Below are 25,137 nucleotides of genomic sequence, written 5' to 3' on the forward strand. Positions count from 1 at the left end.
CTGCCTCTACTAAAAATACAAAAAATTAGCTGGGCATGGTGGTGGGCACCTGTAATTCCAGCTACTCGGGAGGCTGAGGCAGGAAAATGGCTTGAACCTGGGAGGTGGAAGTTGCAGTGAGCTGATATCATGCCATTGCACTCCAGCCTGGGTGACAGTGTGAGACTCCATCTCAAAAAAAAAAAAAAAAAAAATTGAAATAAAATCTATAGGAAAAAACTCTCCTTGAATCTAGTAAATGTGGAATCACAAAATTGAAATAATGTGCATCTGAAAAGTGAATAAATAGATGCCAAGAAGGAGTGACTCATAAGCACATGAGTTGTAAGAGGCTGAACTTGAGAGACCAGATCAGGCAATGCCGCTTAATACCATCACATGATCCTCCCCGAGGCCCTGTATTTAATTAAAATAGAGAGGGAGGCACCACAGATGCCAGAAGAACACTGTTGCTTTGGTGGATGGGCCCAGAGGAATTCAGAGTTAAACCTTGAGTGCCTGCGTCCGTGAGAATTCAGCATGGAATGTCTCTACTATTTCCTGGGATTTCTGCTCCTGGCTGCAAGATTGCCACTTGATGCTGCCAAACGTGAGTAACCCTCAATTTCTATGTTTAACCCATTCTCTGGCCATTGGCTGAAATGATGGCTAATAATATCCTCTGAACTAGAGGTTGGACTGAAGTTCTTCAGGAAGCATTCATCTCTGTCTCACTCATCTTTTCTTCTGCAAATTGTTGGGAAGGCTGAAACTACAGCAAAATGCCTCCAGCTCCATTCTTTGCTTTCGGCTCATGGAAAGTAAAAACCATGCAGCCCTTCTCTTGTGAAGCTTTTTTTCCATTGCAGTTGTAACCCATTCTTGCCAGACAGTAGTTGGTGGAGGGTTGGACAGCCTCCGGTCACAGAACAAAGCAACTCCATTAACTAAACTGTGTCCAGCTTCCATCCAAAAGGGGGAGACCTCACATGAAACGAGGTCTCCAATCTGGAGACAAACTCACGAATCTTCCCAGCCCAGAAGCTATTGCTCCTCCTGCGGGGCTTCCTCACAGACCTGCAGGAGCTTGCTGGGAGAGGAGCTGAAACCCGGGCTCTCTACCCTGGTCACGCAGGAGAGGCCAGGGCATTTTTAACAATACTGATACCCACGCAATGAAACCGGAATCTTTGGGAGTGGGGTCAGAGGATCCTTGTTTTAAAAGTTCCTATTGGGATCTGCCTATGCAGCCAAGGTCCAGACCACTGAGTCAGTGTGCAGATTCGCGAGAGGAAGAGAGCTGAGTCGCTGTGACCCTGGGCCTGGGATTGCGGGGACAGGACGGGTGGGAAGAGGCCAGAGGCGCAGCGGCTTCTGCTCGGAGCCGCAGAGGCCTGAGACGTGGGCCGCACTCCGGCCCACAAGACCCCGCGGCCGCGCCCTAACCCTCGGGCTCCCGACTGCGACTGCAACCCGGGAAAACGGCTGCGTTTTTGGAAAGTAAGCCTCATCACAAGGAGCTGATCCGGTGTCGGCGTGTAGCATGTGCCGGGCCCGCAGTGCGCTGCGCGTCCTCCTAGCAGCCCGCGGAGCCCGGCGCTGTGATGGTCCCGCTTCCCACACGAGGACGCGGGCCACAGAGTGGGCAAGGAACTCGCCCCAAGCCACACAGCGGGTAAGCTGAGGAGACAGCCTTCCATCCTGACCTCTGTCCTTCCTGCCCAGGTTTGGGGTTGGACAGGCTCGGGCTTCCCGCCAGCCTAGGGGCTGGGTCTCCAGTGGTTTTGCTCCGTTTCCTCATTTCCTTCCAAACGAGGAGTTTTCGTTTCCTCATTTGCAAAACTGGGTAATTGGGTTCTTGTGAGATCAGCTGCTTGGCGTGGGAGAGAGACATGCATGGTGGGGATTGTTCCTAAGGAGGCAGACCTGCACCCACACTTAGGATACCTCCCAGGACAGGCTCCTTTAAAGACGAAGAAACACGGAATAGACGAATAGACCCGATGGGGGACACCTGTCCTTATTCCACCCTCTTTCAAGTCCACTTCGCTCTGCTCAATAAAACAGATTAGCAGGAGGGTGAATCCACACTGTTAGCTGGAGAGGAGTCCTCAACCTCTTAAGGCAGTGTAACAAAACTCAGCCATTCACCGGGTTCACCTTGCTCTAGACTAAATATTCTGCCCAGAAAAAATAAGGGCAGGCAGAATGTAGCAGTGTATCAAGCACTAAAGATTTCCTGCCGTTTTCCATTCGTAGCCCTGAAGGAAGGAGAAGGTGTGGACAAGGTAGCTGGCGGCAGCCCAGCCACCACCTCTCTGCTGGTGGACACAGCAAGGAGGCCAAAGTGTGGAGGGAGAGTCAGCTGGAGCACTGGGTGTGACCTCAAATTTACCTTCACATTTTTGTATTTGTTGTAGAAATGGGACCTTACTATGTTGCCCAGGCTGGGCTCAATCCTGCCTTGGCCTCCCAGAATGCTAGGACTATAGGCGTGAGCCACCTCATCTGAATGGGTTTATTTAATTTTTTTAATTTTTGTAGACACAGGGTTTTGCCATGTTGCCCAAGCTGGTCTGGAACTCCTGGGCTCAGACAATCGCCCGCCCTCGGCCTTCCAAAGTGTTGGGAATACAGGCATGAGCCATTGCATCTGGCCTTTATTTTTAAATTCAACTTTTTAGTGTGAGGTATTTATAGATTCACATACTGTTGTAAGAAATAATACAGAGAGATCCCCATGCACCCTTTACCCAGTTTGCCCCAGTGGTACCATCATGCGAAACATGGCATCACAGCCCAGATACTGACATTGATACAGTCAAAACACAGCAGAGTTCCATCATCAAAGTATTCTCATGCCCTTGTATAGCCAAATCCACTTCCCTCCTTCCAACCCTCACCCAGTTCCTGACAACCACTAATCTCGTTTCCATTTTTATCACTTTGTCATTTTCAAAATTCTATACAAATGGAATTATCCAGTATGTAACCTTTTGAGATTTGCTTTTTTTAAAACCCAACATAATTTCCTGGAACTTTATTGATTTATTGAAGTAACTGCATCAATAGTTTGTTCCTCTTTGTCACAGAGTAGTATTCCATGGTATGGATGTACCACAGTTTGCTTAACCATTCGCCCATTAAAGGACATCTGGGTTATTTCAGTTTGGGCTGTTATGAATAAAGCTACTATAAACATTCATGTGCAGATCTCTGTGTGAATATCAGTTTTGCTTCTCTGGGATGCATGCCAAAGGGTACAATTTCTTGGTTATATGATAGTTGCATGTTTAATTTTGCAAGAAACTAACAGAGTGGTTGTACCATTTTACATTTCCACTAGCAATGTGTGAGCGATCTAGTTTCTCTACATCCTTATAAGCATTTGATGTTGTCACTGCTTTTTAGTTGTCTTACTGATAGGGATATAGTGATATTTCACTACTGGTAATGATGTTGAATATCTTCTTGTGTGTTTATTTGCCACAAGATGAATGAAATGGTGAAATATCATTTCATTAATTTTTACTAATTTTTCTAATTGAATCCCGTGGTTTTCTTATAGTGAGTTTCAAAAATTCTTTATATATTCTAAATACTAGTCCTTTATTGGAAGTGTGGTTTGCAAATAATTTCTCCCAGTCTGTAGCTTGCCTTTTCATCCTCTTTCATGTCATGTTTCAGAGAGCAAAGGTTTTTTATTTTAATGAGTTCCAATTTCCTTTTATGGGTTGTGTTTGTGTCAAGTCTAAGAATTCTTGCCCAGTCCCAGATCCTGAAGGTTTCACCTAGGCTTTTTGCTATTTTACAGCACCATATGTTGAAAAGGCTATCTTCCCTCCATTGGATTGTTTTTGCATCTTTGTCTAAAATCCAGTCGGGCACTGTAGTGCTTGCCCATGGTCCTAGCTAATCGGAAGGCTGGGGCAGGTAGATCACTTGAGCCCAGGAGTTTGAGTCTAGCCTCAGCAACATAGTGAGACCCCCATCTCTTAAAAAAAAAAAAAAAAAAATTAGTAGCGCATGCTTGTGTGGATCTATTTCTGGATTCTCTCTTCCATTCCATTGACCTATGTGCCTATCCCTTGTAACTCTCCTTTTAAGTTTGTACTTTTCCTTGACTTCTGACATTTAAAATCAGAAGAGAAATCTGTGTTTTGATTATGTTCCTGGAAGCAATAACTTTCTTTCAAGATCTGAGAAAGAGGAAGACTCTCTGGAACAGTGGAAAGAACTTGTCCTGGGAATTGAAAGATGTGAATCTTGATTTCTACTAAAGATGACCCTAGGTGAATCATATCATTTCCCTAGGCCTGAATTTCTTCATATATAAAATGAAGGGATTTGAACTAAATAATCTTAGTTCTTTTCATATGACTCAAGCTAATTTCCAATTCAAATATTTATTGATAAACACAAATGTCCTCCCCTCACTTATTATCTATTTCCAAATAGGAGCAATCTCATAGAATCACAGGACATTTGGCTTTTGTCATATTTGAAGGCCCAGATAATACACATGGCCTGAGGTCACACAGTCTGTTTAATAACAGAACCAAGGCTAGAAAACAGGTTCCATGACTCCTACTTCACTGCTCTTTCCCATTCTCTCTGCCTCCCAGAGAAGAAGGGAACATGTTGCTCCCTTCTCCTACCAGAGAAGAGGAATAGAAGAAATAGGTCAGAGACATGCATCCAATATGGCTTCTCTGAGCACCCACTAAATACCACATCTCATGGAGGATCTCCCCCAGGATTTAAGAGAAGAACAAGACAGAGTTTCTGTCCTCTGAGAGTCTATAGCTAGGCCAAGACATAGAACCATAGAAATTAATTGGAGAAAAGTTTAAGACCATTGGCTGAGGAATACAGACAGTTGAGCTTTGGGCTGTAACAAAATAGGCTAAGACATTTATTATCTTGGTCAGTCCCGAGGTAAGCAGGACTAGAGCAACGGCTCAACAGTTTCATTGAGGGCTCCATTTCTTTTTATCTTTCCACTCTGACACCCTTAATGTGTTGACTGTTTCCTCAGATGTGTGTCCTCATAGTTAAATATGACTGTCATAGCTCTGGCCATCACATTATTACACTACCATCTCCAAAATCAATTCTGAGGAGGAAAAATTGAGTTTGTTCTCACATATCTCTTGTTATAAAGAAGGAAACCCTTTCTTAGAAGTTCCCAAAAGACTGCTTCTCAGCTCTCATTGGCCAGTATCAAATCATCTATCTGCTCCTGCCCAAATTGTAAGGAAAGCTAGAAAGTGATACTCTGGAATTTTGAACTGTTAGAGTAGAAACTCTGCCAGCAAAGGGAAAAAAGGAGGAGTGGTGCAGGCAGGAAATAGCTTCTTGGAGGCAACCAACCAGTCTGCTACAATTCTCAAAAGAGAGAGACCATGTGACCACCAGACTGGTCAGGCAAAGCAAAAAGACAGACACTAACTCAAGATTAGAAATAATTTTAAAAGAACTGTAATATTACAAGCCTATAGCAATCACTCAGAACAAAATAAGTGAAAGAGGTGTCACTAACAAGCTAGTTGTAGAGATAAAATGGAATCCAAATATAACTCCAAAGAGTATAGGAAAAGAAGGAAAAAAAGAACAAGTGGAACAAATAGAAAACAAATAACAAGATGGTACATTTAAATTTCATCATATTGATCATTACATTAAATGTGAATTATCTAAATACTCCAACTAAAAGACAGAGATTGTCAGACTGGATTTTTAAACATCCAATTACATGCTTTCTATGAGAACCTTACTTCAAATATAAAAATGCACAAAGGCTTAAAATGTAAGGATGAGTAGAAACATACATCAATCTAAACATTTTTTAAAGTAAAAGAATGGAAAAAGATATACCAAACACTAAGCATTCATATCAAAGTATTCTTTAGAACAAGGGATAATACCAGGGATAAAGAGCATAAATTCCTGTTGAGAAAAGGGTCAGTTCATCAAGAAGCTGTAACAATTCTAAATGTGTAGTATGCACCTGACAACAAAGCTTCAAAATTCATACAGCAAAAACTGGAAGAAGAAACAGGCAATTGGAAAAAACCACAATTATAGTTGGAGATTCCAAGATTTCTCTCTCAGTAACTGAAATAACAAATAGAGAAAATCAGTAGGAACACAGAAAACTCAAAAAACAGTATCCACTAGCTTGACATAAATGACATTTAAAAAGAAAACACTCTACCTAACAAATGTGGACTACACAAAGTTTATGGAACATTCACCAAGACCATTAAAAAGCTGCTTCTCAGTAAACTTCCTGGTACTAGTACAGGTTGCTTGGAATCTTGAAGGCATTCCTGAGCCTGGCATTCCTTTAGCCAAGTGAGTAGTTCAGAATGGGAAAAAAAATCCAAAAATCTGAAGATTTTTGGCATCAGTGTTTTCCTAATGGTATTGTATCAAATTTAAATATTCAGAGGATGTGTATTGAGAAGCCAAGTGATGGCTAAAAAATATTGACTTTGAAAATTTTTCTTTGACTCATTTAAAGTTCATAAAGACATAGGGTCTGAATGCTTATAATCAAGATATTTCCAGTAGACTTCCTTTAAAAAACAAAGCACCCTCTGTTTACTTGATGCGCTAAATATATTATGTATGTGCTTTTCAACAGTAAGAAATAAAAAGTTTCTGTGAGGTGATTACTAAATGAACAATGGAATTTGTTTTTCGAATATTGATACAGGATTTCATGATGTGCTGGGCAATGAAAGACCTCCTGCTTACATGAGGGAGCACAACCAATTAAATGGCTGGTCTTCTGATGAAAATGACTGGAATGAAAAACTCTACCCAGTGTGGAAGAGGGGAGACATGAGGTGGAAAAACTCCTGGAAGGGTAAGTCAAAAGATTCAACCCAAACACCTGCAATTCCCTACTTCAGTAAGTCTTGTAGATGGTAAAGCCTTTTAGATCACATGGTTCATGTCATTTCCACGAATGACAGTGCTCTCATTACCAAGTGGGGGGCACCTGGACTTGGCAGTATTTTCTTTAGTCCAACACTATCACTTCCTAAGCCACAAATAATCTCCTTAGAAATTTCCACATTGGTAGCTCTTGGAATACTTTTGAAGAGTGAGCAGATTTAGCTTTAAACCTATTTAACCAACCTGGGAATGGTCATCTTCAGAAACCCAGTCACCCCAAAGCCATTTTTACTGTCTCAAAGGTGTGGCTTATCAGAAACTGAAAATCTTTCTTTTTAGATAAAAGAATGCATCCTTCAGTCATTGGTTTTGAGATTTAAAAATACAAACGTTTAAAACTTGTCTCCTTAACCCAACTGAGCTGATTTGTTTTATTATCATAGGTAAATGTTCTTGCTGTGATTAGAGAATTCTTAATTGGTCTGATTTATTTTTTAATTTATCTTCTAGAGTGTTGTACTCTGAAAGCTTAAGTGAGGAATACAAAATATAAATTTAATATATTATAAAGAGGCATGTGGGTCCTCTGGTCCTTATTAATAAAGTTACCTCTAAATGTTTATGAATGAAAGGAGAAAGATGCTGGGTCATTGAGCCCCACTTTTTTTTGTCCTAGGAGGCCGTGTGCAGGCAGTCCTGACAAGTGACTCACCAGCCCTCGTGGGCTCAAATATAACATTTGTGGTGAATCTGGTATTCCCTAGATGCCAAAAAGAAGATGCCAATGGCAACATAGTCTATGAGAAGAACTGCAGAAATGGTAAGAACACAGTATTCTAAACTACTGGAGACCCGTTTTCTAAACCTTAATGGTCACAGGTGCTCCTGTAAGTATCAGATGCTGCTCTCGTCCCTTGCCACTGCACTCCATGAGCTGGATAACAGAGATGGTGAGTGTGTGGTCCTACCCAGAGCCTTCATCAACATCAACGTCAGCCAGCTCTCCCCTGCTTGGAGCCCTCTTCAAAAGCCACATCGCCACCCCCTGCTTTTCCTTAGTGTCCAGTTGATTGGACAGAGAATACCTCGTTGAGTCTCAGATTTTGCTTTTATTACTTGGAACTCTTGGCTATTCAAAGAATAGTCAATTTGACAGATGTTTGCTGATCAGTCTAATTTCGGCTGACAAGGATTTCTTAAGCAAATGCTGTGTAGCTGGCACAAATGCTAAAATGTGTATATTTTGGTTTTGCTTTGCTCTTAGTGAAAGAAATAAGCTCCCTGTCCATGTTAAAGAAGACCAAAGGCGCAAATACATCAAGGGAAATTATCTTATCAGAATGGTACATGCTCAAAAAACAGAGCTAATGGCCGGGCGCTGTGGCTCACGCCTGTAATTCCAGCACTTTGAGAGGCCGAGGCAGGCGGATCACCTGAGGTCAGGAGTTCAAGACTATTCTGGCCAACATGGTGAAACCCCATCTCTACTAAAAATATAAAAATTAGCCAGGCATGGTGGCAGGCGCCTGTAATGACAGCTACTCAGGAGGCTGAGGCAGGAAAATTGCTTAACTCTGGGAGGCAAAGGTTGCAGTGAGCCGAGATTGCACCACTGCACTCCAGCCTGAGTGACAGGGCAAGACTCCGTCTCAAAAAACAAAACAAAAAAAAACGGAGCTAATTATTGAGATTCTTCAATAGTCAGTAACAAGGCTATTTAATAATGAATTTATGATTTTATTATTTAGAACTTTTATTAAGCTGTCAGTATATTCATTTTTTATTAATTTTTTATCTTCCTGTGGGAAAAACATTCAATTCTGTATGGAAAATATTTTATATTTAACATGAATTAAGCATTTAATATTTCGTAACATTTTTTTCTCTTCTTTCTTTGAAACAACTTTTTTTTTTTTTTTGAGATGGAGTTTCACTCTGTCACCCAGGCTGGAGTACAATGGTGCAATCTCGGTTCACTGCAACCTTTGCCTCCTGGGTTCAAATGATTCTCCTGCCTCAGCCTCCCAAGTAGCTAGGATTACAGGCACCCAATACCATGTTCAGCTAATTTTTGTATTTTTGTAGATACGGGGTTTCACCATGTTGGCCAGGCTGGTCTCGAACATTTGACTTTGTGATCCACCTGCCTCTGTCTCCCAAAGTGCTGGGAATACAGGCGTGAGCCACCGCGCCCAGCCAGCGTTTGTCTTTCTATGCCTGGCTTATTTCACTTAACCTCCTGACCTCCAGTTCCATCCATGTTGCTGAAAATGATGGGATTTAATTCTTTTTATGACTAATATTCCATTGTGTATATATACCACATTTTCTTTATCCATTTATCTATTGATGGATACTTCATTTGGTTCCATATCTTGACTATTGTGAATAGTGCTGCAACATAGGAGTACGTACATCTCTTTGATAGATTGATTTCCTTTCTTTTGGATATATTCCCAGCTGCCTCATATGGTAGCTCTATTTTTAGTTTTTTGAGGAACCTCCATACTGTTTTCCATAGTGGTTGTACTAATTTACATTCCCACCAGCAATGATATACTGTTAGTGATTTGTATTACCTTTTTTGAGAAATGTCTATTCAGATCTTTCACCCATTTTTTGATTAATTTTTTATTGATACATGATAATCATACACATTTCTGGGATACATGTAATATTTTGATACATGCATACAATTTATGGTGATCAAATCATCACCTCAAACATTTATCATTTCTTTTTTTTTTTTTTTTTTTTTTTTTTTTTTTTTTTTTTTTTTTTTGAGACGGAGTTTCGCTGTGTCGCCCAGGCTGGAGTGCAGTGGCGCGATCTCGGCTCACTGCAAGCTCCGCCTCCTGGGTTCCCGCCATTCTCCCGCCTCAGCCTCCGAGTAGCTGGGACTACAGGCGCCCGCCACCTCGCCCGGCTAGTTTTTTGTATTTTTAGTAGAGACGGGGTTTCACCGTGTTAGCCAGGAGGGTCTCGATCTCCTGACCTCGTGATCCACCCGCCTCGGCCTCCCAAAGTGCTGGGATTACAGGCTTGAGCCACCGCGCCCGGCCACATTTATCATTTCTTTGTGTTGAGAACATTCCAAATCTTTCTCTTTATTTATTTATTTTTTGAGATGGAGTTTCACTCTGTTACCCAGGCTGGAGTGCAGTGGCGCAATCTCAGCTCACTGCAACCTCCGCCTCCCGGGTTCAAGCAACTCTCCTGCCTTGGCGTCTTGAGTAGCTGGGATTATAGGCGCGCGCAACACGCCTGGCTAATTTTTGTATTTTTAGTGGAGACAGGGTTTCACATGTTGGCCAGGCTGGTCTCGAACTCCTGACCTCAACTGATCTGCCCACCTCAGCCTCTCAAAATGCTGGGATTACAGGTGTGAGCCACTGCATCCAGCCGAAATCTTTCTTCTAGCTGTTTTGAAACATACAACAAATTGTTGTTAACTATAGTCACCTAGATTCAACAATTTTAGCACTTTGTCATATCTGCTTCTCTCCATGTATTTATAGCCATATGTAGATATAAGGATAGCTATATATATCTATCCACATCTAGAGAGAGAAAGAGGGATTTTAAAAATCATTTAAAGCATCAAAAATAGCCAAATATAATATGCAAACCTTGATTGGGGTGATAATGGTGTCAGGGCTATGTAGGAAAATGTTCTTATTCTTAGACATATGTGCTGGAGTCTTTACGAATAAACAGTCATGATGTCAAGTGTGTCCGGAAAAAAAACTACAGATAGAGTGTGTCAAAATAAAAAGATAAACTCTCAGTTTGATTTGAATAGGATTATGATTTGAAAACCCAATAGGAAGAAAAATACATTAAATGATATCTCTACATTGGACTTTCTTGAATAATTGCTTTGTATAAAACTTTCATTGAAATATAACAAATTCAGAAAAGTGCACAAGTCATAAGCATACTATTGGATGAATTCTACATATTAAGTGTTTAGTTGTCTAACTACTTTTAAAATAGTTATAAAAAATATGAAAAAATGTTTAACTCAGTGATGCATGCACATTGGGTTTTCTGAACCCAGATAACACTCATAGCTGGTTTCTTTCTCTGTTTAGAGGCTGGTTTATCTGCTGATCCATATGTTTACAACTGGACAGCGTGGTCGGAGGACAGTGATGGGGAAAATGGCACCGGCCAAAGCCATCATAACGTCTTCCCCGATGGGAAACCTTTTCCTCACCACCCCGGATGGAGAAGATGGAATTTCGTCTACGTCTTCCACACACTTGGTTGGCTTTTACAAACCCCTAAGCCTCTTCTTTACCTTTCCTTAAAATTTCAACCTTCTCTTTTCTTACTCTATAATTGGGAATGATAACACAGAGAGTTAATAGCAGTCACCCTGCTAACTTTCCTTAGCATGGGTGAACGGTGAGAGAGAAAAATGAAATCCTGGTTAACCTTGCCAATCTCCAGGACACTGAAGAGTTAAAAAGAGAGAAAAACTAAAATATTAAGCTCTTTTTCAAAAAAACAAAACCACTTTTTTTTTTCTACCTAAAACCATAACAAGAAAAAATACTAACACTTATTTATTTGAATGGCACATGGAGGCTGGGCATATGGTTTACACCTGTAATCCCAGCACCTTGGAAGGCTGAGGCAGGTGAATCACCTGAGGTCAGGAGTTCAAGACCAGCCTGGCCAACATGGTGAAGCCCCGTCCCTACTAAAAATATAAAAATTAGCCAGGTGTGGTGGTGTGCACCTGTAATCCCAGCTACTCAGGAGGTTGAGGCAGGAGAATCACTTGAACCCAGGAGGTGGAGGTTGCAGTGAGAGGAGATTGAGCCATTGCACTCCAGCCCAGGCGACAGAGTGAGACTCCATCTCAAAAAAAAAAACAAAAAAAAACAGAATGGCACATGGATGAGCATTCATTGATTTCTTCTTCTGTTTTTTTTATGTTCTCTAGAGAATTTTTAAGATTTAAAGAAGCATGTGCTATTTATTTGTAGGAAATCCTCAGAAAAGATACAAATAAAAAATAAAAATTATCTGTAATTAACACCAGAGATTATCATTGTTAATTATTATGGTGTTTTCTTTGCTAGTATTTATTAAGTTCATTATTAAGATCACATACACATTTTTGCTTACTATCATGAGCATTTAATGATATGATTTTTTAAATTTTGTACATTGTTTTAATGGCTGCACAATATTTCATTGTGTAGAAATAAAATAACTACTGTTCTGCTTTGACCTAGCCCATTCTGTCTTTTTTTAAATTACAAATGGTATTCATTTTGCTTTATTATTGGGGAAATGATTACTTTTAGAAGAAGCAGACTTAGCTTATTATCAATTAGGCTGCTAAATTCTTAGTTTAAAATGTCACTAGGTGCCACCTGACACTGCATATTTGAAAACTGCTACCAATTGAGCAGCCTCCAGATTTCTAAATGTTTCATCTTTCATCACACATTAGAGAGCACTCCTCTTCCTTCAATTAACTTATTTACAAATCAGGACAAAATATTAACAATACATACCCATTGAGCAGAGTAAAGCTATGTCAAATATTATGCTCATCTATATAAACCAGTTGCCTTAAAACTGACTTATTTTTCACTGCCATTGTGACCCCATTAGCCAACTCACCAAACATTTCTTTGACTTGTCCCTCTCATGACAGAATTCTGACAGTTTGCATGGAGTCACTTATGTTTACTAACACTCCCAGACTCTTTAGCCTAGTAAACATTCCAATAACTTACCAGATCAACTGTCTGTCTTTAAAATCAACCTTCAGCCTAGAACTTGCTCTGTTGGTCTAACAAGACTGCCTTGAATTTCTGTCTTCCACTGAGGTCTCAGAGTTAACTGATATTCTCCCTCAGCTAAGTATGGTCTCACCTCTCAGAGCTGAAACTAACATTTGCTTCATGAATAACGCCTGAGAGACACCCCTTCCCCTTATAACTTCTGAGGGAACTACCCCTGCACCTCAAAGTGAAGGAGGATTCCAAATCACACATCCCTTGAGAGACCAGTATGTTTTTCTCACACGTTCGACGGTGTGATAAATAGGGTCTTGAAACCACCCGGTCTCGAAAGCATTCAATCTAAGATACCCAGTCAGTGCCAGGTCTAAACCAGGCCCCCTGGCAGGATTAGAAAAGTTCTTGATTTGGGAATTATAGTAAGAGGAGTTACAGAGTTTTAAAATTTGTTTAAATGTCCTTGAGCCCTGAAGGAGAGGAATTACTTCCACCTGTTAGCTAGCAGGAGGGAGGGTTGGAGAAAGAAAAGGAATGACTCAGGGGTGTTCTAGAAAAGTGCCTGTGGAACCGCTCTATTCTGTTTTATGTCTGCCATCCTCTATTTCATCACTTACTGGATTTTTATTTTTATTTTTTTGAGACAGAGTTTCGCTCTGTCGCCAGGCTGGAGTGCAGTGGCATGATGTTGGCTCACTGCAATCTCCGCCTCTGGGTTCAAGCAATTCGGCTGCCTCAGCCTCCCGAGTAGCTTGGATTATAGGCTCGTACCACCACATCTGGCTAATTTTTTTGTATTTTAGTAGAGACAGGGTTTCACCATATCGGCCGGGATGGGCTCCATCTCCTGACCTCAGGTGATCCGCCTGCCTCGGCCTCCCAAAGTGCTGAGATTACAGGCATGAGCCACCGCGCCCAGCTACTTGCTGTATTTTTATATACAAATACTATTAGGAGATGGAGGATTCCAGTCCCCTTTTAAAAATCTGCTTAATAATATAGCGGAAATAGTAACAAAAATAAGGTAGGTTATTGGATAAATAATTTTTTCACTCTTCTGGACACCTCATCATTATATTAAATGTATTTTCTGTAGGGAAAACATGTATTTCAAGTGCCAAATACTTAACACAACAAGCATTTATTTGTAAACTAAGGGCTAACTGTATTATGCCACTAAACAGCTTTTTAAATTTTAACCAACTATATACAATTACATGTGTATAACTGTGGGTTTGTTTCATAAGATTTTACATTAAAATAAGCACCATCTCCCTTTCTGAAGCAGCACCATAGGCCCATCCTATTTTCCCTACTCAGAGCAATCTATAAATGGTTGTAGCTAGTCTTTAAGGAACAGCTTTCTATAATGATGATTTAATGCAGCCAATAACTAAAAATTTCCATCTTCCCAAAGGTCAGTATTTCCAGAAATTGGGACGATGTTCAGTGAGAGTTTCTGTGAACACAGCCAATGTGACACTTGGGCCTCAACTCATGGAAGTGACTGTCTATAGAAGACATGGACGGGCATATGTTCCCATCGCACAAGTGAAAGATGTGTACGTGGTAACGGGTGAGTGGTGTGAACTCTAACTGAGGATGAGGCACTTCATTCTGTTGACATCAATGGGTTCAAAAAGAGTTAAGGCCAAGTGTTCGGGGTTAGGTTACGATTCATCTGGGCCCCTATCTAAGCTTGTATATTTAATTAGTTGTAGTTCATCTGTTTTCCAGAATAGCATAGGATACCCCAGAAAACTTGCATGTGAAAAGGAAAATAATGCTAGATTATCCCTCATTTTAATATTTTAACCTAAAAGCATCGTCGAAGTCCTCCACTTACAATCAAGCAGTCATGCATTCTTTCTTTCTTTGGGGGATGTATATTTTAGATCAGATTCCTGTATTTGTGACTATGTCCCAGAAGAATGATCGAAATTCATCCGATGACACCTTCCTCAAAGATCTCCCCATTACGTTTGATGTCCTGATTCATGATCCTAGCCACTTCCTCAATTATTCTACCGTTAACTACAAGTGGAGCTTCGGGGATAATACTGGCCTGTTTGTTTCCATCAATCACACTGTGAATCACACATACGTGCTCAATGGAACCTTCAGCCTTAACCTCACTGTGAAAGCTGCAGCACCAGGACCTTGTCCGCCACCAACACCACCACCACCCAGACCTCCAAAACCCACCCCTTCTTTAGGTAAGGTTTCACAGTGATCTTTGAGGGGGGCTCCTTAATGACTAACAAAATATTCACATAGGTCATATTATTAAATCCCTCCTTAAGGGGATATTGTAAGGACTCTGTGGTGATTCCATTTTGTACCTGTTGATTTTTTAAAGCAAATTTATCACCATTTTACATCTATAGAACACAGAAGAAGGGAGAATGTATTTAAAGTCACTTTGCAAATAGAATTCAGTGACTTGTAGAAAGCTCTTTGACCTTCCTCATTTGCACTGGCCCCTGCTATGTGTACGCACTCTGCTCTCTTCTAACCTGTCACATTTTTGTTTATCTGCCATTTTTTATGGCTATGAGAAGGCACACTGGCACCTTATAAATGATCAGGCCATTTCTATGTTCCTTCCTCTCCCCTGCTAATTTCTTTCCCTACCCTGCCCACACCCACCCAGTGTCCATGAAAACACAGCTGTACTTGAAAGCAATTTCCAAATGGTCCAAGAAAGAATGCAGCTTGAGAGTATTTCTGGGTTAGCCAGCTGCAGTGATTCCTGACATTAAAATTGTGCTGCATCGTATGTTTATTGTGGCACTATTCACAATAGCAAACACTTGGAATGAACCTAAATGTCCATCAATGATAGACTGGATTAAGAAAATGTGGCACATATACACCATGGAATACTATGCAGCCATTAAAAAGGATGAGTTCATGTCCTTTGTAGGGACGTGGATGAAACTGGAAACCATCATTCTGAGCAAACTGTCACAAGGACAGAAAACCAAACTCCACATGTTCTCACTCACAGGGGGAAACTGAACAATGAGAACACTTGGACACAGAGCAGGGAACATCATATACCAGGGCCTGTGGGGGGTGAGGGGAGGGGGGCAGGATGGCATTAAGAGATATACCTAATGTAAATGACGAGTTAATGGGTGCAGCACACCAACATGGCACATGTATACATATGTAACAAACCTGCACGTTATGCACATATACCCTAGAGCTTAAAGTATATAAAAAAAGATTAAAATAACTAAATAAAAATAAAACTGTGCTGCATATAAGACATGAGTAATTCAATACCACCCTGTATTAAAAGTCTGGGGACAATCAAGAAGTCCTTAAGAGTCCACTTTGGGTAGCACTGGCTTCCATCTGATTCCCCACGCTACCCCATGCCATCACCATCCTTTCCCCACTGGGCCAGTTGCACTCAGCACCCCAGGATCCCGGGGATAGCAATAGGCTGACATCCTCTCACTGGTCACAAGAGGGCGTCATGGACCAAGCCCAAGACGGTCCATCATGACGTCTGGGGCTTCTTCTCTTGTTTTTACAAAATCTTGTTTGTTATAAATTATAAAGTTTTATAATAAGATGTTAGTAATAAAATGAGAGTTTGTTAAATCAAGCATATCTAAGTCAAGACAACACAAGTTATCACTGATTTTATCTCAAAAATGTTTTAAATTATAAAATTTATGCATGTTCCTTAGTAAAATTAAAACAATATAGATGTCTAGAGTAAAAAGCAAAAGTCCCCACTCATACTCTCCTCCCAAGAGTTAAACCCTGTTAATAATTGGGAGGATTTCTTTCCAGATCTTTGTCTATGCATTTATAAACATATACTATATATACACATAAGGTTTGTTGTTTTGGTTGTGTAAACAGGTTCATTTACACAAGAGGGCTATTTATACTGTTTTACAATTTGCTTTTTTTCTAATTTAACAAACATTATAGACATCTTTCCATTGTTAATACATGTAAATCTATCTCACTTTATCCAGTAGCTGCATGGTGTTCCATAGAATGTATCTACTATCATTTATCTCACCATTCTTTTTTTTTTTTTTTTTTTTTTTTTTGAGACAGGGTCTTGCTCTAACACCCAGGCTGGAGTGCAGTGGCACAATCTCAGCTTACTGCAACCTCCGCCTCCTGGACTCAAGTGATCCTCCTGCCTCAGTCTCCCGAGTGGCTGGGACTACAGGCATGCACAACCATGCCCAGCTAATTTTTTTGTTTTTTAGTAGAGATGGGGTTTTGCCATGTTGCTCAGGCTGGTCTCCAATTCCCTAGCATGGGTGATCCACCCACCCCAGCCTTCCAAACTGCTGGGATTATAGGCGTGAGGCACCGTGCCCAGCCCACCATTCTTTTATTGATGGATGATTAGATTATTCCTAATTCCAACTACAACTATAACTGTATTGAACAACTTTAAACATATAGCTTCATTCAGCCAGGCACGGTGGCTCAAGCCTGTAATCCCGGCACTTTGGGAGGCCGAGACGGGCAGATCACAAGGTCAGGAGATCGAGACCATCCTGGCTAACACGGTGAAACCCCGTCTCTACTAAAAAATACAAAAAACTAGCCGGGCGAGGTGGCGGGTGCCTGTAGTCCCAGCTACTCGGGAGGTTGAGGCAGGAGAATGGCGTAAACCTGGGAGGCAGAGCTTGCAGTGAGCTGAGATCAGGCCACTGCACTCTAGCCTGGGCGACAGAGCGAGACTCCGTCTCAAATAAAAAACAACAACAACAACAAAAACCATATAGCTTTATTCTAGTAATCCTTTAGGAGAAGCAATTTCTTTATCTACAAGTATTAATGATCTTCTTGCAAAAAAGAGGACCAGGTATAAAATTCAAAATAAATTACAGATGCCTTTAATATTTAAGTTCCAGAACGGTAAAAGACTTAATGTTAGGTTGTTTAATGGTAGTCTACTTTGAATTTCATTTTTATTAAACTAGCTTGTTTTTCTTATAAACTATTTATATCATAGCATGTGTTAAAAATATATTTGAAGCCAATGAAACGTTATTTAAAATTTCTGTTATAATTTATCCCTAGGTGAGATCATAAGATACAAACTAGCAGGCCAGGCACGGTGGCTCACATCTCTAATCCCAGCACTTTAGGAGGCTGAGGCAGGTGGATCACCTGAGATCAGGAGTTCAAGACCAGCCTGGTCAACATGGTGAAACCCCATCTCCACTGAAAATATAAAAATTAGCTGAGCGTGGTGGAGAGTGTTTGTAATCCCAGCTACTTGGGAGGCTGAGGCAGAAGAATTGCTTGAACTTGGGAGGTGGAGGTTGCAGTGAGTGGAGATCGCACCATTGCACTCCAGCCTGGGCGACAAGAGAGAAACTCTGTCTCAAAAAAAATAAATAAAATGGAATAAACTAGTAACCCCTACAAGTTAGTTAAGTTTTATTGCAAAGGAAAGCTGCCTGGCTTTATCTAAAGATGTTAGATCAATCATAATCAACCCCAAAATGCCTTAAACTAGCATCTCTCTTAGGGAGAGCGAGAAGGGACATTTCTAAAAGGTCTCTTCCAGGGAGCATTTCCAGCTATACAGGCCATATTAAAGGGCTTGGATGACTATTATATTATTGTTTGACCAAAAAAATATGTTCTCTCTGCTTTGGTAAGTGGCTTCATAATAATGCACAGCCAAAAATAGAAATGAAATGCAAATGCAGGAGTGAGGTAGAAGCAAGTCGAAGAGGTGACTCAGGTAGGTGGGTTTAAATCCGATGGCAGATGTGTGTGTGCTATTTTTAAGTCACAGAATTCTCTTCCCTTAGCTAACAGTGCTATTATTCGTTTTTCAGACTTGTGAACAAATCTGAAAAAATAAAAAAACCTTTTGTAAGACCGATGCTAATTACTGTAACACTCTCTCTTTATATAAAATAACATCATATCATAGAGAACTTTCCCAGAGAATCAAGAGCTCTCACACCATTCTCTGGGCAACAGGGACATAAATACTGAATTAAAGATGAAGCTGACCTTCTTTCTCATCTGTCTTTTAAGGTGTGCGTTTCTCTCCATTAGCCCTTGAATCATACCTTGACTTTATAGACACAATGTTTGCAAAGCTCTATGTGCTTTTTTATTTTTTTTGAGACGGAGTCTTGCTCTGTTGCCCAGGCTGGAGTGCAGTGGTGCAATCTCGGCTCACTGCAACCTCTGCTTTCCGGGTTCAAGCAATTCTCCTGCTTCAGCCTCCCCAGTAGGCAGGACTACAGGCATGCGAACCACCATGCCCAGCTAATATTTCTTTATTTTTAAGGGAGACTAGGTTCCACCATGTTGCCCAGGTTGGTCTTGAACTCCTGGCCTCAAGTGATCCACGTACCTCAGCCCCCCAAAGTGCTAGGATTACCGGTGTGAGCCACCATGCCCGGCCTCCATATGCATTTTAAAAGCATTCTATCTAAGGTAGAATCATTGACTTTTATTATTTGGTCATTTTTTAAGAAAATAAGTTTTATTTCATTTTTAGCACTAAAGTATATGCAGAGCAAGAGAAGTTTCATTTTAAAATATGGCAGGGTCATGATTCCGTGCTCTAACTTGACAACTAAATTCTGCCTGTCAAGAACTTCAAAATAAGAAATTGTATGGTTTTCTGGAGAAGAGCTATTGAACTTGAATGCCCTGCACAAACAATGCTATTGCTATAGAGTAGATCATTTGAATCTCAGGACAGTCAGAATGACTGTTTTGTCATTTCCAGAGGACCAACGTGAAACTCAGGGGACATTCCCAAGAGGCTGCCACAGCCCTTCCTGCTGGTAAACCACTGCATTCAGTCTAACACAGTGTCCAGGCCTTTCTGGGCTTTACCTGAGCAGCATTTCTCAAAGTGTGTGCCATGGAGCATTCATTTCTGGACCTGTTCTGAGAACTGCTCTGAGAAACCTGCTCTGGGCACAGGAAAATCACAGGGATGTTTAACCGCTGACGGTTCTGAGACGCCCTGGAGAAATCTCCCAGCCGGCTTCACTCACATGTCACTCAGTTAGAAATGCAGCTCTTATGAGGCTTTGATGTCCTTCCCCAAGACTGAGTCCGCTTCACTTATCTTTCGAAATTAAAAAGAAGATTATATTTTCAGTATCGTTATTTTCTTTCTAGACTTTTTTTTGTTTGTTTTTTTTTTTGAGATGGAGTCTCACTCTGTTGCCCAGGCTGGAGTGCAGTGGCATAATCTTGGCTCAGTGCAAGTTCCGCCTCCCGGGTTCACGCCATTCTGCCTCAGCCTCCCGAGTAGCTGGGACTACAGGCACCCACCACCATGCCCATCACCGTGCCCACCACCATGCCCGCCTAATTTTTTTGTATTTTTAGTAGAAACAGGGTTTCACCGCGTTAGCCAGGATGGTCTCGATCTCCTGACCTTTTGGTCCGCCCACCTCGGCCTCCCAAAGTGCTGAGATTATAGGCGTGAGCCACTGCGCCCGGCCTCTTTCTAGACTTTTTATCTTGCTGAAGGAGCAGCGAGGTCTTAATTAGAGCCTGTTAAATTGTAATTAATAGGACATTAGATTCTTTGCTCTAATTATATTCAAGGCTTGTTTTTCAAAAATGTATTCCCTCCTTTCCTTCCTCACATCTCTGCTCATCACAGTAAGACTTTTAGAATTTAGCTTTGGAGCTGTGAGACATCCAAACAGGGAAAGAATGATCTTTTCCCACATTACTGGAAGAAAGAAACTGTGATTTATTAAGTACTCCCTCTGCAGCAGTGATAAGCAGCAGGTTTTATATACTTTATCTCATTTAAGCTTCATAGTTCAGCCCCCAGAGGACAGCAAGTATTGTTCTTATTTTACACATGAGCAAATAGAGACGAAAACAGATTAAATGATGTGCCTGTGGTCTCAAACAGCTAAAAACAAGGGGAACTGGAATTTGAGCCCAGAATACCTGCTTCCAAAATTAAAATATAACTTCATCTATTATGGCCAGGTTTATTTCTTCATGACCATTGTATCACACATTTTAATACAGTTTCACCCTTTAATTTGCTTCTTGTGTTCACACAAAATGTGAGATTATGCTTCCTTACATAATTTAGCAATGATAATACCTTATAGCTCTCACATCTGTGTAAATTATGACACATTTAGTTGAAATTTCTATAGCAATTTCATAGTATAGCATTCCTGATATTTTTCTAAAAAGCAAATGGCAAATGTTTAGATTTTTTATTATATCATATGTATCTTTTACGTTCGTAGCAACTACTCTAAAATCTTGTTATTCTAACACCCCAGGACCTGCTGGTGACAACCCCCTGGAGCTGAGTAAGATTCCTGATGAAAACTGCCAGATTAACAGATATGGTCACTTTCAAGCCACCATCACAATTGTAGGTAAGGCTGAAGATGAAGACCGGTGAGGAGGGATGCTAGACTCCACCTAGGGTCACCCACTCTCTTTGCTAACTCCGAAGGGGTGGAGGTAGGTGGTAAGGGCACCCTCTGCTTGTCTAAGATGACACCACACATGCAAGAGCAAAGACCCTACTCATTTCCAAATTCCCACCTGCCTCCCTGGCCTTCCTTCCACATCCTGGTGGAAACAAGCCTACGGTGAAGGCCACATGCTAATGAGCCTGCCCTGGGCCTGTATTCCACCTCTGCAGCCCAGCCATCTGAATGGGGTGTGTAGGGTAAAGGAAGGCTAGCATCAAGTTCCCACAACTTCCACTGTCTTCCCCTAGTTAATTTTCACAAAGTCACACTTGTATGTGAAAAGGGGAAAGAGCAGGCCACCACACATGACTGTGCATTTGGGCACAGCCCTAAGGCATACAACAGAGAAGACTGAGGGGAACGGAAGCCCAACCTGTGCTCACTGATTCTGGGAGTGAAGATGGAGGTGGAAGCCCAAGCAGTATCCCTTGAGTCCAAGCCGCTTGAGAAGCTGGCCAAGGCCTGAGCCTGGGGCTGCGTCTACCCAGGATTACCTTTTCCTGAAACACCTTCCAGGATGGAGTGCTACTTTCTGATGCACACACAGGCTCTAGAAACAAAAATCTAGGTTGGACTGAAAAACAGTTCAGTTTGACTTTGAAAATGGTGCATGGATATGTATCCTAAGCTACGGGGGTAGATTGCCAGATCTGGTATGTTCCTGTATGGCAAGAAGGCTGTCTTCCTTTTTTAATTTTTTTCACTTTCTGATGTATTAAGAGCTGTACCTTAGTCCATTCAAGCTTCTATAATAGAATTCCATAGACTGGGTGGCTTATAAACCAACAGCAGGAATTTATTTCTCATAGTCCTAGAGGCTGGGAAGTCCGAGTTCAAGGTACCAGCACATTCGATGTCTGGTGAGGGCCCACTTCCTGGTTCATAGATGGCAGATGGCAGTCTTCTTGCTGTGTCCTCATGTGGTGGAAGAGGCAAAAGGGTTCTCTGGGGTCACTTTCATAAGGGTCTTAATCCCACACATGAAGGCTTCACCCTCATAACCTAACCACCTCCCAAAGGCCCCAGCTCCTAATGCTGTCACCTTGGGGGTTTCAACACATGAATTTCTGGGGGACACAAACATTCAATCTATACCAGAAAGATTGTTTGGCTTTATCTGATTTCTGTTGTATTTTGATGTGTTTTTCTCTGGGGGTTATTTTGTTAGAGGGAATCTTAGAAGTTAACATCATCCAGATGACAGACGTCCTGATGCTGGTACCAGGGCCTGACAGCTCCCTAATAGACTTTGTTGTGACCTGCCAAGGGAGGTGAGTATATTGTCTCCGAAAGAGGCATGGGTCAAGTGAGGACCTCAAGTCTGAACAAAGGCATTGACCACCAGTTACCTCTTTTAAGTTGATTTGAATTCCTATTTACTGGTAACCTTAGACAGGAAGGACCCTAGGAGGTGCTATCTAGCACACACGTGTTTTGCTACAGTTGAGCAATTGAGAAACCTTTAACAATTAAGCTGAATAATAATTATGATAACTGTTTGAACACTTAACTGAATTCTTAACACCTTATACCTGTTCTCATATTGAATCCTCACAACAATCCTATGAGCCTCCCCATTTTATAAATGAGGCAACTGAGGGCCCCAGTGGTCACAAAACTTGCCTACCAATGGAATGCTGGTAGCCAACAGAGGGCAGCTCACAGGAGAGCTCTTAAGCTTCCAGGAAGCTGCCTATGCTAACATTAATAGCAACGCCTGATAATTCTCTCTCTTTAGAATTTACAAAGCTCTTTCCAGTGCATTATATAATTTGGTTTCCTATGATTTGGTCATGACTACATGTAATAAAGTAAATACAAATGAATGAATATATAAATACTATATTGGCTAACTAAATATGCATTAACAAATCATTTGCATATAATATATAAATGACTTGATTAAAATATATATGTGTGTAAATACATAAATTAATCAGGAGAATGAGGTGGTATGAAGATGTGGCCTTATTTGGTAGAAAAGAAGAGCTAAGAAGCTCTCCACCTTGGGGAGAGGACCAGAATGAGGGTAAGGGTGGCAGAAAATAGAGTGAAAGCTGACCCAGAGAGTGAAGCTGCTGTGAGAGGCCTGGCTGGTGAGAAGAGGGACATTCCCCATCCCAGACCCCGGCCCATGAGCCCAGCATCACAGCCTGGTCTCTCCATCCAAGAAGGCTGCCATGAGATAGTGGTCAGGACAGCAATGGCAGGTAGCCTAGCATCAAGGACAGATGAGTCAAACCTCTTCTGTTCAAGTCCCAGCACCACCCCTGGCTGCTTATATGACCTGGACTCATTAATCTCTCTCCCTGAGATGGTTTGTCATCTGTTAAACTGGGGTAATGTTACTTTCTTCAAAAAGCTATTGAGAGAGGCCGGGCACGGTGGCTCACGCCTGTAATTTCAGCACTTTGGGAGGCCAAGGCGGTGGATACCTGAGGTCAGGAGTTCGAGACCAGTCTGGCCTCTACTAAAAATACAAAAATTAGCCAGGAGTGGTGGTAGGTGCCTGTAACCCCAGCTACTCGGGAGGCTGAAGCAGGAGAATCTCTTGAACCTGGGAGACAGAGGTTGCAGTGAGCTGAGATCATGCCATTGCACTCCAGCCTGGGCAACAAGAGCAAAACTCTGTCTCAAAAAAAAAAAAAAAAAAAAGCTGTTGAGAGGAATAAGCAAGATCATGTCATATATCTAAAACTCACTCAGAGCAAAGGTCTCTGAGGAAAGATAAATAAATAAATAAAACTCAGTGCCCAGCACATAATAAGTCCTGCAAAAACAACTGCTGCTGTTGCTGTTATACTTCTACAGGAACCTAGGCAGGGCCAACTATGGCATTTAATAATATGTCTGCCTAACACACAAGCTATCTGCATCTTCGAACATTCTAGGGATTTAGAAGGAATGTAAAAGGAGTGAGCTGGACTTCACGTGGTTTTCATCAGCCCCTTCCCCTGGGGAGATCATTTTTTTCTCCTCCACCCCAGGGCCTCACTTTCCTGAGGATGCAGAGAAAGGCATAGCTCAGCACACAGGCTTGCTTAAGAGCAAATCATAAGACTAACAATTTGGCATCTTATAGTTTGAGTAACAATGAGGTGGAATTCCATTTCATAGAAATGTAATGACTTTCCCTTTGTAAAATGGATCTGACCTTCCTCTCTCCCCCTCTCTGTGCCCTGTGCGCCCTCGCCCACCTGCCCTGTCGCAGCATTCCCACGGAGGTCTGTACCATCATTTCCGACCCCTCCTGCAAGATCAGCCAGAACGCAGTCTGCAGCCCTGTGGATGTGGATGAGATGTGTCTGCTGACTGTGAGACGAGCCTTCAATGGGTCTGGGACATACTGTATGAACCTCACCCTGGGGGATGATACAAGCCTGGCTCTCACGAGCACCCTGATTTCTGTTCCTGACAGAGGTGAGGTTTGTTTTACGACCATATGAGCATTTCATACTGCAGGTAAAGTGTGTATCCCATACTAAAGCTATTTAGGCCTTTGTTGTCAATGTTTAATTTTATTTCAGTATAAAATTCATTGAACTCTTATTAATAAGGATCTGAGGACTGGCATTACAATCCAATAGCAAATCTACTTAGGGAAGTGATGAGACATCCGGTGAAATAGTGGTCAAAGAAAAGCCTTTTGATGAAGAAAAATCAGCTGTGATCATGGACCAGTAACAATGGGATATGATCACTGCACACTTGAATAGATTTGTATTTCAAGGAGAAAGTGTAAAGGCCAATATCAAAAAATAGCAATGTTCTCCAATGAAGCAACAACAAAGGAGAGGCTGATATCACATTTTCATGAAAATCCACCTGAGCAAAGATATGAAGCCTGGAAGAGAAATGAGACACAAGCTGTTCCCCTCAGTCCCTTCTAACTTACTATGCATCCTCTCTTTCCCTTCCCAAACTCCACTGAGCGTTACGGGGCACAGTAACAAACCAGCTTATTATTCCTCACATCTTCACCAGATAAACTACTC

The 25,137-nt window shown here is 41.5% G+C and overlaps 1 protein-coding gene across 1 annotated transcript in view; it reads left to right on the forward strand.

Annotated features, from left to right (window-relative positions):
* The first annotated feature begins 225 nt into the window (after positions 1 to 225).
* GPNMB (glycoprotein nmb) overlaps positions 226 to 25,137 on the forward strand; it is a 29,196-nt gene continuing 4,284 nt past the window's right edge. The window contains exons 1-9 of the mRNA XM_033194752.1: positions 226 to 589; positions 6,701 to 6,853; positions 7,562 to 7,705; positions 10,980 to 11,153; positions 14,065 to 14,223; positions 14,543 to 14,863; positions 20,942 to 21,040; positions 22,311 to 22,413; positions 24,354 to 24,562. Of these exons, the coding sequence (XP_033050643.1) occupies positions 520 to 589; positions 6,701 to 6,853; positions 7,562 to 7,705; positions 10,980 to 11,153; positions 14,065 to 14,223; positions 14,543 to 14,863; positions 20,942 to 21,040; positions 22,311 to 22,413; positions 24,354 to 24,562 (1,432 nt within the window). The 5' untranslated portion in view covers positions 226 to 519. The remainder of the gene's footprint in view (positions 590 to 6,700; positions 6,854 to 7,561; positions 7,706 to 10,979; positions 11,154 to 14,064; positions 14,224 to 14,542; positions 14,864 to 20,941; positions 21,041 to 22,310; positions 22,414 to 24,353; positions 24,563 to 25,137) is intronic.

This window comes from Trachypithecus francoisi, unplaced genomic scaffold (genome assembly GCF_009764315.1).
Source record: "Trachypithecus francoisi isolate TF-2019V2 unplaced genomic scaffold, Tfra_2.0 Lachesis_group4, whole genome shotgun sequence".
In the NCBI taxonomy this organism is placed as follows: Eukaryota; Metazoa; Chordata; class Mammalia; order Primates; family Cercopithecidae; genus Trachypithecus; species Trachypithecus francoisi.